The sequence below is a fragment of the Octopus bimaculoides genome, chromosome 23 (assembly GCF_046866305.1).
Source record: "Octopus bimaculoides isolate indiv1 chromosome 23, ASM4686630v1, whole genome shotgun sequence".
NCBI lineage: Eukaryota > Metazoa > Mollusca > Cephalopoda > Octopoda > Octopodidae > Octopus > Octopus bimaculoides.
Genome location: NC_142950.1, coordinates 20,839,281 through 20,855,323, shown reverse-complemented (window position 1 = coordinate 20,855,323; position 16,043 = coordinate 20,839,281). Strand labels below are relative to the sequence as shown.

The following is a 16,043-nucleotide window of genomic DNA, read 5'->3' as shown; positions in this document are numbered from 1 at the left end:
AGCTTGCATGGTTTCAGGTTCAGCCACACGGTGCAACACCTTGAGCAAGTGTCTTCTACTATAGTTCCAGACCAATCAATGTCTTATGACAAAATTTAGTAAACAGAAACTGTGTGGGATCCCATCATATATGAGTGTGTGTATGTGTTTATTATCCCAGGGTTAGACAAGTTCAAGAAGAAGCTATGTCTGATGAGTCTCAGAGTAGAAAAATATTTAATCTATAATTATTAGTTGGCAAAGTAGTGTGTATAATTTGTCAGACTCAATGATTATGGATTATATATATATATATATATATATATATATATATATATCATCATCATCATCATCATCGTTTAACATCCGCTTTCCATGCTAGCATGGGTTGGACGATTTGACTGAGGACTAGTGAAACCGGATGGCAACAAAACTATAAAGCCATATGTTTTTTAAAGTTATTTAGAAATTTAGCTCTGTATTTAAGTGGACTAAGGGGCATAATATATTGTAAATGAGTATTTCATAAATACATTGAAATGAAAACCTTGTATCTTTATTATCATAATACAACATCTGATTTTCTAATTTTCTCGAGCATATCAACACTTCAAAACTATAAAGCCACTAATATATTTTCATTTCTTTCCAAATTGTTTCAGAAAATATTCAGTAATCTCCATGGTTCAGGTTATATTTCCAGTATGTCTAAAGCTACGAAGCTTTCCGAAATTGAGCAAGGGAAGATTCTTTCACTGAAAGTGGAAGGAATGAGTAACTGGAAGATTGCCAAGAAGATTCAGTGAAGTAGTATACCAGTAGACAATTTTCTGAAAGATCCTGACAGCTACAACAGGGTTCATGTTGATGGACGTCCTAAGACCACATCAGAAAGGGATGAAAGGGCCATTGTCAGAGCTGTGAAGAAGTCATGCTGCTCTTCTGTTTCCAGAATGAAGGCATCAGCAGAAGTAGGAGCCTTGACATCCACCATAAGAAGAGTGATTCTGAACAATGGTTTCTACCTGAAGAAGCAGCTAGGACATCCGCTATTGTCCCCTTCCCACAAAACTGCTAGATTGGTATTTGCTTGGTAGCATCAGACATGGGATAGTGAATAGACCAGAGTTGTGTTCTCTGATGAGAAGAAATGGAAGTTGGATGACCCCAATGGTTATAAGTATTACTGGGCAGATAAATGTATACAAATTTCTATTTATTCCAAGTGACTGAATAGCAAAAGAGGTCTTATGGTGTGGGGAGCAATATCTACCAATGGGAAGCTGCCACTTGTCATCATGGATGGCCGTTTCAATGCTGCATGATACATCGGTATGTTGGACAGGGCTCACATTGATGAAGAAGGAAGAAATTCCATGGCCAGAACTTTATATTTCAACAGGACAGTGTCCCTATTCATAAAGCAAAGGCAACTTTGGATTTCCTCCATGCAATTGGGTTTGAACTCAACAAGAAGTTCCAACCTTAATCCTATAGAGAATGCCTGGGGATATCTCACAAATGTTGGGTACAGTGAAGGTATGCAATATTCATCTGTTGATGAACTTAAAACAGCAATAAAGAAGGCCTGGGAAGAGCTTCCACTTGATCTGCAGCAGAAGTTGATTGAGAGCATGAAATCATGTCTTTGAAGTAATTCAGAAAGGTGGTGGTCAAACGCACTGTTGTTGATGTATTACATACACACATACGTACATGCATACATACATACATACATACATACATACATCTCAAGTAAATCAAGAAAACATGCAAAGAGGGAATTTGTTTCCCATTAGCTTATGCTTAAGAACCAAACATTCTGATATTTTTGCTGCTTTTCGTCTACCAAATCCACTCATATATATATATATATATATATAGGCAAGTGTCTTCTACTATAGCCTCAGGCAGACCAAACCTTAGAGAGAGAGAGAGAGAGAGAGTAACAAACTGAGAAAAAGCAATCCTTCAAAGGGGTGTGTTAAACATCCAATTCACTGGTACTTCAGTTGGAAACCATATAAATATTGGTATAATTCAATAATAAAGATAAATTGAATATAGAGATATTCTATTGACAATCAAATAATTTATTTATATTACAATATTACTTTAAATACTATTAATATAACATAACATAATATTATAAAACATTAATAATTATAAAAACCATAAAAGGCCAACTTGGTTTTTATAATTATTTATGTTATATAATATTATGTTATGTTAAATTATATTCATAGTATTCAATGTAATATTGTAATATAAATAAATTATTGGATTGTCAATAGTATATCTCAAAAGGTGCTTCTTACATGCCACCGGCACAGATGCTAGTCATGCAACACTGGCATGGGTGTTTAGTTACATGACACAGGCATCGACCACATTGGCTCCATGTGGCCCAATGCTTGAAAGATGTTTTTTACATGACACTGGCATTGACCATAACTACGATTTCACTTGACTTGATGGGACACAGTGCAAGGATTTATGTGAATGGAGTTCTGGTTTTGGAATTGGCATTGGCTTCTCATTACATGATAACCATTGTCTTTTTCCTTTTCTGTTGTGATGCAAAAGCCACTTTTCGTCATCTGTAACAATCCGCTGCAGAAATGACAGGTTGTTAATCTTGGTTAGAAGACTGCTGCAGATGGTGGAACAATGTGTTTGGTTCTTAAGCATAAGCCCATGGGGAACACAAATTCCCTCTTTGCATGTTTTCACAATTTACTTGAAATATTCTTGGATATTTAAACATGGACACATTAAAATTTTCCCACTAAATCTCTGGTGCTTTGACATGGATCCAATACAGTAGTCTCATTCAAAAGCTCATCATTCAGAGTGGGTCATCTTCCAGAACAAGGCTTATCGGATATGTCACAACCACCATCTTTAAACCTTTTAAAACACAGCTGAGATCTATGAGCTTTTACTGCATCCAGATGTTTTCTATTGCTTCTGTAGCAGTATTTTTCTCTCAAAACTCATACAGTAAGCATTGTGGAATATGTTGTTTCCTAAAGTTCTTATCCTCCAAGGGATTAATTACTGAAATAACTATCAATGACACTCTTCTGCATAGGAAAGCTGATATACTATTCCTAGACAGTTTCCACCCATTCAACCTTGGCTTTGACATGATTGGTTGATTCTTATTTCATAGTAGTGAAAAAATGCAATTACTTTTTGGACACCCTAATATATATATATATATATATATATATATATATATATATATATATATATTGGGTTGGCAGCTAAGTTCCCGCCATTTTTTTAAATTTGGGGATTTATTGAATTTTTAATTTTGGAATATATTTTTTCTGAGAATTCTATTTTTGAATCATTTTGGAATCTATTTTGCTTTTTTTTCTAGTTATTTTTAGTTAATTTTTGTTTATTTTCAGATCATTAAAATGGAATACCAAGTTAAGAAAAACGAGCATTTTCGACACCTTCTTCTTTTTGCTTTTAATCACGGTTCTAAGACCGCAAAAGCTGCCCACGACATTTGTGCTGTGTATGAAGAGGGTGCCATAGCTGAAAGAACCGCTCATGATTGGTATGCCAAGTTCAAAGATGGAAATTTTGGCCTCAAAGATGCACCTCATTCTGGCTGTCCAGTTGAGTTCAATGAAGAGTGATTAAACCAACTTTTGCACGAAAATTCTCATCAAACAACAAGGGAACTGGTAAAGAAAATGGAATGCTCCCACACTGCTATAGAGAAGCATCTTTACTCGTTGGGAAAGGTTCAGAAGTATGGAGCATGCTTTAAGTGACAACAACAAAAATTAACGAGCCACAATCTTCGCTGGTTTGCTTGCTTGTCACCACTCAACTCATGTACACAAGCAACGATTTCTTTACTGAATTGTAACTGGCAACAAAAAATGGTTCCTGTACATTAATATGAAGCAGCATAAGGAATGGCTTAGCCCCAGTAAACAAACGACACCACACATGAAACAAGATCTTCATCCACGTAACACGATGTTGTGCATATGGTGGGGCTGGAAAGGGATTATCCATTACAAATTGCTTGAATGGAACCAAACGGTCAATGCGGAACTCTATGTTCAACAGATGGAACGACTCAATACAGCTATTCAAGGGAAAAGACCTAATCATCAGCATGGAGTTCTGCTGCACGACAACACCTGCCCTCATATCACCAATATGACCAAGGAAGCCATGGCTGGGAAGTGGCACCATGCCCGCCATACTCTCCTGATTTGGCACCAATGGATTTACACCTGTTTCGATCTTTTTCAAATGTTATGCGTAGAGTGTCGTTCAATACTGATGCAGAATTGAGAGCTTGGTTGGATCAATTTTTCGAGTCGAAATTGGGTGATTTCTACCAACGAGGTATTGAAAATCTTGTTGAACTTTGGGAAGAAGTTGTAAACAACAAGGATGAATACATTATTGATTAATTAGTTGTAATTTTTTTTATTAAACCTTTTAAAAAATTTTAATTTAAAAAAATAGCAGGAACTTAGTTGCCAACCTAATATATATATATATATATATATATATATATATATATATATATATATATATATAATCACACACACACACACACGTAGGTGCAGGTGTGGCAGTGTGGTAAGTAGTTTGGTAAGTGTGGTAAGTAGTTTGTCTCACTTAATTGTGAGAATTGTGTTGTTTTGGGGGCGTATCCTGCCTCCAAAAATTGTGAAATCTTTTTTGAAAAATTTCTGAATTTCTACCAATTTGTAGCAGATTTTTTGAAGTTGTGTTCCTGCTGCTGTATCCCTGTTCACTTTTAGATACCTTTTTGGAATACTTTTGACCAGGATTACTGGGTGGCCAGAATTGTGTGTTGCCATGTTTTGAACTGTCTTCCTTCTTTCTTTTTCTCTTCTTTATCTTTCTGCTCTTCTTTGTCTTTCTTCAAACTGTTTTTCGACTTTGTTTGGACTTTTGTTGTTTTTTCTGAACTTTTACTGAACTTATTCAAAGCATGGCAAAGAAAATGAACACTGCGTTGGAGTAGGAAATCATCCCACCCAAGCAATGGTTGAAAAACTTAGAGGAAAGAACAGTGGTGTTGTGGACTTATTCTAAGTCACTCGACACCATCATGGTCTTTCCTAAGGCAGAAATCGAAAAAGAGTTGGCAGAATATCTGCCAACTATTAAGTTTATTTCCAGGGGTGTTAGATATGCAACAGTGTGGTTGCTATTTGACACCCCTGAGGTGGCTTGCAAATTTGCGAGCCAGCTCTTAGAAGGGCAAAAGATTCTGTTTCTTCTCACATATTATGAGAAGAAATTAGCAAGAGCTTGGGTCTGTGGGCATTGAACTGGAATGGATAGAGGACACTATCTGCCAGGATCTGGGTGGCAGCGGGCCCAAGCTTTTAAATGTGAAATTGTTGCCAGCGGCTGACTGGTTGGGGTCAAAAGCAGTTTTGACCCTATGGACCCAATCAGCCACTAAAGATCTGGTATTCCCAGATTTTTTGAAAATGGCTGGCTGCAGGTACCCAGTGATACTTGAGGAACACCTCCACCAAGTGTCATTTATGCCTGGAACTGAGCCATATTAAGAAGAACTGTCCCCAGGACCAAAGTAGGGTCCTGGAGCAGTTAATAAAAGTAGCGCCCCCTCCTCCTTTGGAGGGAGAGATGGAGGCAGTCGAGGAGGTGGAGACCTCCTTGAAAAAGGGAAAAAAAGGAAGGTGGGCAACAACGGTTGCCCACCGAAGGACCCCAAGGCTGCAGGAGAGAGGGAAGATCCTCTGGATAAAGCAGAGGAACTACACCCTCCCATAGCACAAGGGAGAAAATAAAGAAGATGAAGAATGGGACATTGCTGGCAGTTAGTAGTACACTGCTGGCATGTCCTGAAACCTCATTGGTGGGAATTGTGCCACCGATGGAGGAAACTGTGGCCTTTCCCATTATAATGAAGTATGATTTTGTGATCTTCTTTCATAAGGGAGGGGCTGTACAGAGCTTTGTGAAGAAGCTAGAGGGCCGGAAGGAGGGGGTCCTGTCCTGGACTGAAGACCTGGATTGGCCTCTGCAGGTAACTGCGGAGATCATAATGGAGGATGATATATTCAGGGTGATGGACTCCTTTCCCAAGGACCAATATAGGTTTGCCTTTTGGAGCCCCGACTTGGAATTGCAGGATTGCCTGCGGGAGGCATATGGCCTTAGGCATTAACTCACAAAATCAAGTGCACCAATGTAAATTTATAACCTGGAGGCTTTGAAGCAGGCTTTAATTTTTGATGAGATATTCACATCAGCAGGGCATTTGACCTTTCTGGTGGTACATATTTTTTATTGTCTGTCCCAAACAACAATAGCTGGCTTGCCATGTTTACACTTGATAAAAGTTTTGAGAGGAATGTACCACCAGTATTCTTTGTGTTGAGGCTTTTTGCATGTTTTCATTAACAGTGTATGTGTATATGTGTGTGTGTGTGTGTGTGTGGGTCTCTATATCTATTCCAGGACAGTCTATTTTTGGATGGCATTGTATATTGTTTTGGTAACAACATTGTGTCACACAGGCATTTTGTACCTTGATGACATATTTGAGGAAGTTTTTCACATGTGTGATGTCTTCCAAAGAAATGACATAATCTACATTTTCAGTTGCATCATGGAGCTCCAAGTTCTGTTTACTGGGTATTTTATAGAAATCTCCTGTTCTTGGATTAGCCTTCAAAATGTAATGTGATGTAGCAGTCATGAGTCCTAGAGAGGCTGCATTTCATGTTGATATTCTTCAGGAAACATACCCATGCATAGTGTTTGTTTCTATAGAAATTTCGATGGATGTATTCCATCAGTATTCCAGTTCATCTTTGCAGTATGTTAGTCCAGCTATTTTGGGGTTGTATGTGAGGTCAATTAGGAAGATAGTACTTTCTATTGACCTCACTGTCAATACCTAGAATGTTGTTCTCTCCGCCTTTCAGCATTAAGTTAACATATTTACTTTTACTGCTGTTGCTTAGAGGGTGTTGTCCGAGAGAGACAATATGACATTCAAAGGCTGTTTGCACTGATCCCAGGCCCCTACTTCCTTCATCTCTTCTTAGGTAGAGCCTATTGATGTCACTGTTTGTATGGAAGTTTCCAGTTGGTGTCAGGAACTTGTGGGTTTTAATGTCTACAGAGTGGATTTCCACTACTGACCAGTCAAGTATCTGAAATGTTGGAATCATCACTGGTTGTGAAAATGTATTATAGGATACTGTCCTGTTGTAAGAAGAATCCTGACTGTCATAAGTCTGATGTGTGTGTGTGTGTGTGTGTATGCATGATGACTTTACCAGTGTAAATGCCATGAAAAAGCATCCAGTACGGTCTGTAGAGAGGATGGCATCCAACCATAGAACTTATGCCAAAGCAGACACTGGAGGCCGATGAAGTCCTCTGGCGCATTAGAACCTGTCAAACCCATGTCAGCATGGAAGACATTAAATGATGATGATGTGAATGTGTGCATGTATGTGTGTGTGTGTGTGTGTGAGTGTGTGTGTGTGTGTGTGTGTGTGTGTATCTATGTGTGTATGTATGTATATATAGTCTGCCTTTCGGTTGTAAATTGCAAACGAGCCACTTGTAAGTGTGGCTATGTTACAAGAAGTTTGCTTCCCAACCACAGAAACCCAGGTTCTGACCCACTTTGTGTGTGTATGTGTGTTCTCCACCATTGCTTGACAGCTGGTGTGTTTATGTCGCTATAGCTTCGCTGTTCATCAAAAGAGAATGATAGAATAATAAGTACAAGGTTTAAAAAAATAAGTACTGGGGCTGAGCTGTGTGACTAAAATTCTTCAATGAGGTGACCCAATGTGGCCATAGTCTAATGACTGAAACAAGTAAATAATAAGATAGAGAAGATACACACTCACACACACACACACACACACACACACACACACACATACACATTCACACATACATTCACGCACACAGACATGCAGATTCACACATACATACACACACACACACATACATTCGCGCATGCACACACACATACACACACACACAGAAAGGCTTCAGATTCTGTTTATCAATTACACCCACAAGATATTAGTGGTTGATCCCCATAGCTATAGTTTGGATTATTGCCCAACAACTTTCACACAGCAGGACCAAACCACATAGATCAGAAGTTGAATTTCATAATGATACACCCATGCCTGCACTAATATGACTATATGAAATCAAAGAATAATTAGAGTAATTAAACAATTTCTTATTTATCTATTGATTTATTTCATGTATTGATTTATCTTATTTCTCCTGATTTGTGTATCTCTTTAATTTCTTCCAGGTACACATTCTCACCTTTACAAATTAGCAAAATTTGTTGCCTGGAAGGGAGAAAATCTATGTTCTGGATCTTATAAACACAGTGTATGCATTTTGGGGCTTCAAGATCTTAAATATGTTATATTAAAAGAGCATATTTTCGCAAATAAATTTGAGGAAAACTTAGCATATGCTTGCATGGAAGAATGGTATTTTAATAAAACACGTGATGAATATTTGAATCTAGCCAATGACATGCGTATCCAGGGTAATGGATGGGGGTGGTGAAAAAATGGGGTTACAAGAAACAATGCAATGTTTCTCAACCACTCAGCTGTCTAAAATTTTGTTATTATTTAATAAATTTTACAAATTTTGTTAAAGATTTAAAATTCTTTTTAAAAGAGACCAGTTTCTACTATTAACCATATGACACAAAATTGAAGTACTATTTACATTAACAGTGCCATGGAGAGTGGGGAGCACAGAAATATTCAAGATTCAATGCAGGGAAGGGCATGAGCTAAAAGAAGGTTAGGAGTTACTGGTATAAATCACTAGCTGGCAACATTCAGACAGTAGGACCAAATCCCTAACCGCATGGATCAGATGTGAAATTGTTAACAGTACAGCCATGCAAGGTAGGTTTGGCTGTGTGGTTCCAGATTCAGTCGTACTGCATGGAATCTTGGACAAATCTCTTCTACTATAACCTCAGACCAACCAAAGCCTTGTGAGTGAATTTGGCAGATGGAAATGTGTGTGTGTGTGTGTGTGTGTGTGTGTGTGTGTGTGTGTGTGTGTGTGTGTGTGTGTGTGTGTGTGTGTGTGTGTGTCTGTGTCTGTGTCTGTTTGTTCCCCACCACTGCTTGACAAGTAGTATTGGAGTGCTTAAGCTCCTGTAACTTAATGGTTTGGCAAAGGAGACCAATAGAATAAATTCTAGGCTTAAAAAACATTGGGGTTGATTTATATGACTAAAATCCTTCAGGGCAATGCCCTACCATTGCCACAGTCTTATGACTGAAACTAGTAAAAAAGATGCTTGCCTCAATGTAACTTTCCAAAGCCAAAGAATAATCATTGTATACAATTTCTCATTTTCTATCAATCATCATGTATTTTTTAAATCTTTCTTCATCTCTGCAAGGGTCAACTAAAAAGTTCATAGGCTGACAAAGATACTCTCAGGGAACATGACCAAATTAGGTCTATTTTCAACATAGTCTTCCTTGCAGTCCATACACTTCTTTCATCGGTGTTGCAAGGCTTCGATCCCATTGGTGAAGAAGCTTTCATCCTGTTAGTCAGAAAAGTCATTAACTGCAGATATGACATCATCATCACTGCAACAATGGTTCCCAGCCAAGCATTTTTTTTATATTGGGGAACAGATGATAAGTCAGATGGGACCAAATCAGAATAGGGATGATGATCAACTAGTTCAAAGCCACAGACATGCGCAGCAGCCATTGAAACCAAGGACTTATGTGCTGAAGAATTGTCCTGATGAAACAAAACCCCTTTTGTCAGTTTTCCTGGGCATTTAGTCTTGATAGCCTTTCATAACTGCCTCAGAAAGTTGGCATAGTACTTTTCATTGATAGTGTGGCCCTTTAGAAATAATTCAATAAATACAATGCATTTTGCATCCCAAAAACTGAGGCCATCACCTTGCCTGCAGATAAAATGGTCTTGGCCTTCATTGGAGCAGGTGAAGAGGGATTGTCTTTGTGTCTGACTCAAAGTGATGAAGCCATTGGCAGAGGAAACATTCAAAGAAACCAGCTGGATCTACCTCAAACAATGTCAGATTTTCCCCTGATGTGATCAGCCTGGTGCACTTTTCATCAGCTGTCAGAAGACATGGCACCCACCAAACAGAAACCTTTGCCATGCCAAGTTAATTGTGCAGAATATTCTCAACTCTCGCACAAGATATATTAACATTGGCTATTCGATTTATACTCAATTGCCTGTCATTCATCAGTGGTGAACATGATCAATATTTTCCTTGGTTGTAGCAGTTGCAGGACATCCAGACCTTGGGTCATCTTAATGACCCTCTTTTCCTCTCCTAAATGCAGCTGCTCACTTTTGCACTGTTGATAATGCTGGGGTGTCATCCCCTAATGTAGCAATCATGTCAGCATTAATGTCCTTGGGGACTAAACCCATTTTCTGCAGATACTTGATAACATCATAGTGCCAAACCTCCCCCATTTTCAAGAGAAATCACAACTAGTTACTTTTGAAGCCTTCTTTGAACAGTGAGATGTCAGTTTACCTGGAGAGAAACAATGCAGTCATTAATAAGAAGAGTTGAAATTAGAGCATGCAAAATTTCACAGTTCTAGTATCACTCCTTCATAGTCAGCCTATGAACTTTTCAGCCCATCCTTATAGGACCCATAAGGTAACAACCTAGGTTTCATGGCATATTAAGTGACTGGTATCACGATATTTTCTCTAAATGGGATGCTGATCAGTTACAAGGTTCAAGGCCAGTAATTCTGAAGGGAGGTGACAAATCAATTATATCAGCCCCAGTATTGGACTGGTACTTCATTTTATTGATCCCAAAGTTATGAAAGGCAAATTTGACCTTGGCTGGATTTGAATTCAGAAGATAAAGAGCCAGAAAAAGTGCCACCAAGCATTTCGTTCAATGTGCTAACCATTCTGCCAGCTTGCATACTGTGTAACAAAATTTTAATCTTTGTTTTTATCTTTGGTGAGTAAGTGTTATTTCCTCTTTGCTTCTATCTAGAAACCAAAGGAAATGACTACTATTCCCTTCAAACTTTGCTTTTGTGACCTGGACATCAATGTTTTGAAACTGACCTACTTTCCATTACATTTCAGACAGATTCAGTGCTGAGTTGCTGAAGCAGAAATCTTGTTATAGCAAATATTCTGCTCAATACCACAGATTTGCTGGTCAGTTGCTTGACATTAACCACTTGGGCATGTCCTTTAATGGCTGACAATATGTGCATCTCTGATCATGAGCAGGAGTAATGGGGGAGCATCTTAGCCATGTATTGAGAAATATTCTTTGGGGTTTGAATAAATGTAACAAAAGCAAAATTTGAAGGAAATATCAGCCGTTTTTCATACTTTCTAGGGGTAAGCAAATAGGAAATAACAGTTACTCCCCAAGGACAAAAACCATGTTACACAGTGTTATTTCATGTATTGATGTATCTTATTTCTTCTGATATAGTTATATATTTCAATTTATTCCAGGTTCATATTCTCAGATTTACAAACTGGCAAAACATGTTGTTTGGCAAACAGAAAATAAAGACAAAAATATATGTTACGGATCTTATAGACGTGCTGTATGTGTTTTTGGACTTCAAGACCTCAAACGAATTACTTTAGAAAAATATCTGTTTGCAAACAAATTCTATAGAAACTTACCATATGCCTGCTTGGAAGAATGGCATTTTAATAAAACACGTGATGAATATTTGAATCTGGTCAACAACATGCCCCTACAGAGTAACTGGTGGGGATGGTGGAAAAGGATAAAAGAATGGGATTACAGGAAACAATGTAATGATTAAATCCTATCAGAGTCATGTTAGTAATTTAAACACCCACCAACACCACCATCATGAACATCATCATTACCACCACACCACCATCACCACCATCATCGTCAGTATTGTTATCACTGCTTGCACATCTACTTTTCCATGCTTGTATGAATCAAATGAAATTTGTCAAGACAGACTTATGGTAGAAAGATCTTCCTGTCACCACCCCTGATCTGTTCACAAGCAACATGACATTTTCCCTTAATCAGGACATATTTTTCGATGGTTAATTGCAACATTGTTTTGCTATATCAGTAGAGGCTGGTTTTGTCTCTGCATGTGGTTGCTGATGAAAACTCACTATTGACAAAGTCCAAAGAAGCAGAAATATGTATTTACTGAGACAACTCTAATTGTCATGACACAAAACATTGTTTATTAAGTATCATCCAATCAATGCGCATGATTCTATCATGTGATGTTTTTCCCTCCCACATTGTTTATTATTTAAGCTTATGTTGATTCATCGGGAGGCACTTTATCAAGAGACATTAGATATACATCAACTCAGTGTTGTGGATTTACTCTTTTCACCTGAGCATGCTTACTGTGGTACAGATGGTTCATTTTGCATTGTGGACAGTTGAAGTTACAGTTTTCCATTTTGCACTTCAGTTTGGAATTGTTGCAATGTTTTCTTTGTTCATTTATGAAGTTATCATCTGAGCACAATGTTATTTGTCTTGCTGCTGGATGAATTTTGTCTGCTATTGGTAATATATTTCTATGGGTTTTTTTTTCAACACTATACGTCTGTAAGAGATGCTATCTCAAAGATAGATACTGCAGTTTAGCAGGCTTCTAAAAGTATCTGCTTTAAATACAATACACAAATTGCTACTTTGAACTAATACTGCTTTGGTTGCTCACAATGAATACACACAAAAGTTCATAGGCTGACCAAGATACTCTCATGGAATGTGACCATGTATGTGTATGGTCTCTTTCTGTCTGGCTCTAAGCGATGAAGCCATTGGCAGAGGAAACATTCAAGGAAACTATCTGGATCTACCTCAAACAATGTCAGATTTTCCCCTGATGTGATCAGCCTGGTGCACTTTTCATCAGCTGTCAGAAGACATGGCACCCACCAAACAGAAACCTTCGTCATGCCAAGTTAATTGTGAAGAATATTCTCAACTTTCACACAAGATATATTAACATTGGCTATTCGATTTATATTCAATTGCCTGTCATTCATCACTGTGTGGTGAACACAATCAATATTTTCCTTGATGGTAGCTGCTGCAGGACATCCAGACCTTGGGTCATCTTCAAGACCCTCTTTTCCTCTCCTAAATGCAACTGCTCACTTTTGCGCTGTTGATAAAGCTGGGGTGTCATCCCCTAATGTAGCAACCATGTCAGCATTAATGTCCTTAGGACTAAACCCTTTTTCTGCAGATACTTGATAACACCATGGTGCCAAATTTTCCCCATTTCAAGAGAAATCACAACTAGTTACTTTTGAAGCCTTCTTTGAACAGTGAGATGTCAGTTTACCTGGAGAGAAACAATGCAGTTATTAATAAAAAGGGGTTAAAATTAATACATGCAAGATTTCACAGCTCTAGTATCACTCCTTCATGGTAAGCCTATGAACTTTTCAGCCCACCCACATATGTGTGTATTTATATAGACATATAAATATATACATACATGTATGCATACACACACACACACACATACGTACATATATGGTACATATATATTTGTGTGTGTGTGTGTGTGTGTCCTTATCTTGACATCATGGATTATAAGCAATAATTATAAACAAGCATCACCATCATAAATGCCAAGTGATGTTCCATGAAAACATATCATGTCATGCTTCGAAACAGGTGAGGGTTGGCCACAAGAATAACATCCAGCAATAGACAAACCTGCTTCAATAAAATCCACCTGATCTATGCAAGCATGGAACATTAAAGACAACGATGATGATGATGCTGATGGAGAATCCTTTTGAATACAGTTTTGGTGTAAGTAATTATAAAACTGAAACAGTTATCATTACTGTATCCACTACTTATGAAATAAAAGTAAATGCAACAAGTTTCAAAGGGATGTTAAGACAATAAATACTGTGACGTCATTATTTATTTTCAAAAGATTATCTCAGATCTTGAAACTACAATATGGGGTAAATTAAATATAATTAGCTTCTTTTTTTTATCAAGAGGGTTGTTATTTTGGTCCATCTATTAACAGAATCGAGCTTCACACAGCTGATTGACTATGATAGCAATGCAAAGCAAGCCTCCATAGATACACTACAGAACAGAAAAAAGCCAGCTTACAACACTAAATCTCTGATGATTTCCCGATGAAGAATTCCTAACCCCAAAATATCATAACACAAACCATTGGCTTGTATCAGGTTGAATAAAAAGTAAGCAATGTTTTGAAACACGAAATTCATCACAATATATTTCAACAATGCGGAAATGTTATTCATCAAAGTAACTACCATTACAATCAACACATTTTTGCTAATGAGTTACATGTTTGTTTATTCCGGTAACATAAATAAAAATCTGGAGTTCTGGAGCTGATGAACTCTTTGAATGCACTTTCAGCATTGGTTTGATTTTTGAACTCCTTCTTTCACAGGAAACCATCAAGGTGCTTGGAAAAGTGGTAGTCAGTAGGAGAAAGGTCTGGGGAATAAGCTGGGTGGGGAAGAACTTTGTAGCCAAGTTCCCTCAACTTCTGAAGTGTCATTAGTGAAATGTGTGGCTGAGCATTGGCATGAAGAACAATTGGTTCTCTTCTGTTGACCAGTCTGGGATGGAGGAGTGGCAGTTTTTCATTCATTTTGGCAATTTCATGGCAATATGTTTTTGCAGTAATGGTTTTTCCAGGTTTTAAGAGGTTATAGTGCATGAGTCTAGCAGTACACCACCAAACAGTCACCATAACCTTCTCTTTGAAGAGCTCAGGTTTAGGGAAGGTTTTCGATGCTTCATTTTGGTCCAACTACTGCAAAGAACATTTTTTATTATTGTACAGAGTCCACTTTTCATCACAAGTTACAATACGGCCAAGAAGTGATGAGCAAGTCGAGAAGTTATGGAGAAGAAGTGACAAGCAAATTTCATATCTGTGCATTTTCTGATTTTCATTCAAATCGTGTGGTATCCATTTGTTGAGCTTTTCTGATTTTTCAATCGCACACAAATGGTTGCAGGCAGTTTTCTGGCTAACTTGAAGTTCTTTTGCCAGTCCTTGCGTGGTTTTATGTGGATCTTCCTCAGTAACAGTTTTTAATTGACTGTCATTGATGACAGAAGGGTGTCCACTACGCTCATGCTCTTCAAGGCTCAGGTCGCCACTGCAAAATCGTTTAAACCATTTTCAAGCTGACCACTCACTGGTCATTTTCTTACCAAACGTTTCGTTGATATCATGAGCAGTTTCAGCTGCTTTACATCCTTTTTAGAAGTTGAATAGCAAAATTGCTCGAATATCGTGCTTCGACAGTTCCATTTCAGATGATTGTAACAACGGTGAAAAAATATCAATGTTAATTTATTGATGCATTTGGGCAAGTCTATATATTATCAGACAATTGCAAAACAATTTTTTAAATAATTCAAAATTCTGCAAAAATCCAGTACAAATTCTTCATGGTTCAAAACGGTGCTTACTTTTTACTCAACCTGGTATTATTTTTTATAATTCATGTCGTTTTGTCTTTTTAAAAAATTTAAAAACATTTATCTATATCAGACAATGCTTCATGTAAACTCTTCTACTTTAATATTTATCTTCATATATAAAAGGGGTTAAGTGGTTTCATATGAATAAATTTATATTTAAAAAAAAAACTGCTTTGAGAACTTTATCTTAACGAGAAGAGAGAAAATATTTACATTTTCGTTGAAATATGCAACTGGCTTCAATTGTTTTATGATGATTTTGTCATGCAGCAAGAAAAGGGAAAATACATTGAAATAAATCAATCTTGAAGGTTTTAGTCAAACAATTTGGCCCCAGTATTTATTTTTCTATTTAAGTCTGGTACTTATCCTATCAGTATTTTTTGCTGAGCCACAAAGTTACCGGGCCATAAACAAATCAACACTGATTGTCAAGCAGTGGTAGGAAACAAACACAAAGAGATATAATATATGT

At 37.5% G+C, this 16,043-nt stretch overlaps 1 protein-coding gene across 5 annotated transcripts in view; it reads left to right on the top strand.

Annotated features, from left to right (window-relative positions):
- LOC106883007 (beta-1,3-galactosyl-O-glycosyl-glycoprotein beta-1,6-N-acetylglucosaminyltransferase 3) overlaps window positions 1-15,736 on the top strand; it is a 63,110-nt gene extending 47,374 nt beyond the window's left edge. For 2 of the 5 annotated variants that reach the window (XM_052975981.2, XM_089340690.1), the window contains exon 4: window positions 11,551-15,736. In XM_052975981.2, coding sequence (XP_052831941.1) covers window positions 11,551-11,873 — 323 coding nt within the window. In that variant the 3' untranslated portion in view covers window positions 11,874-15,736. Of the gene's footprint in view, window positions 1-641; window positions 2,043-3,398; window positions 4,363-8,323; window positions 8,679-11,550 lie in introns of those variants that run through there. The other 3 variants (XR_016238141.1, XM_089340691.1, XM_089340692.1) reach the window with 3 other exon arrangements.
- Window positions 15,737-16,043: the final 307 nt, after the last annotated feature.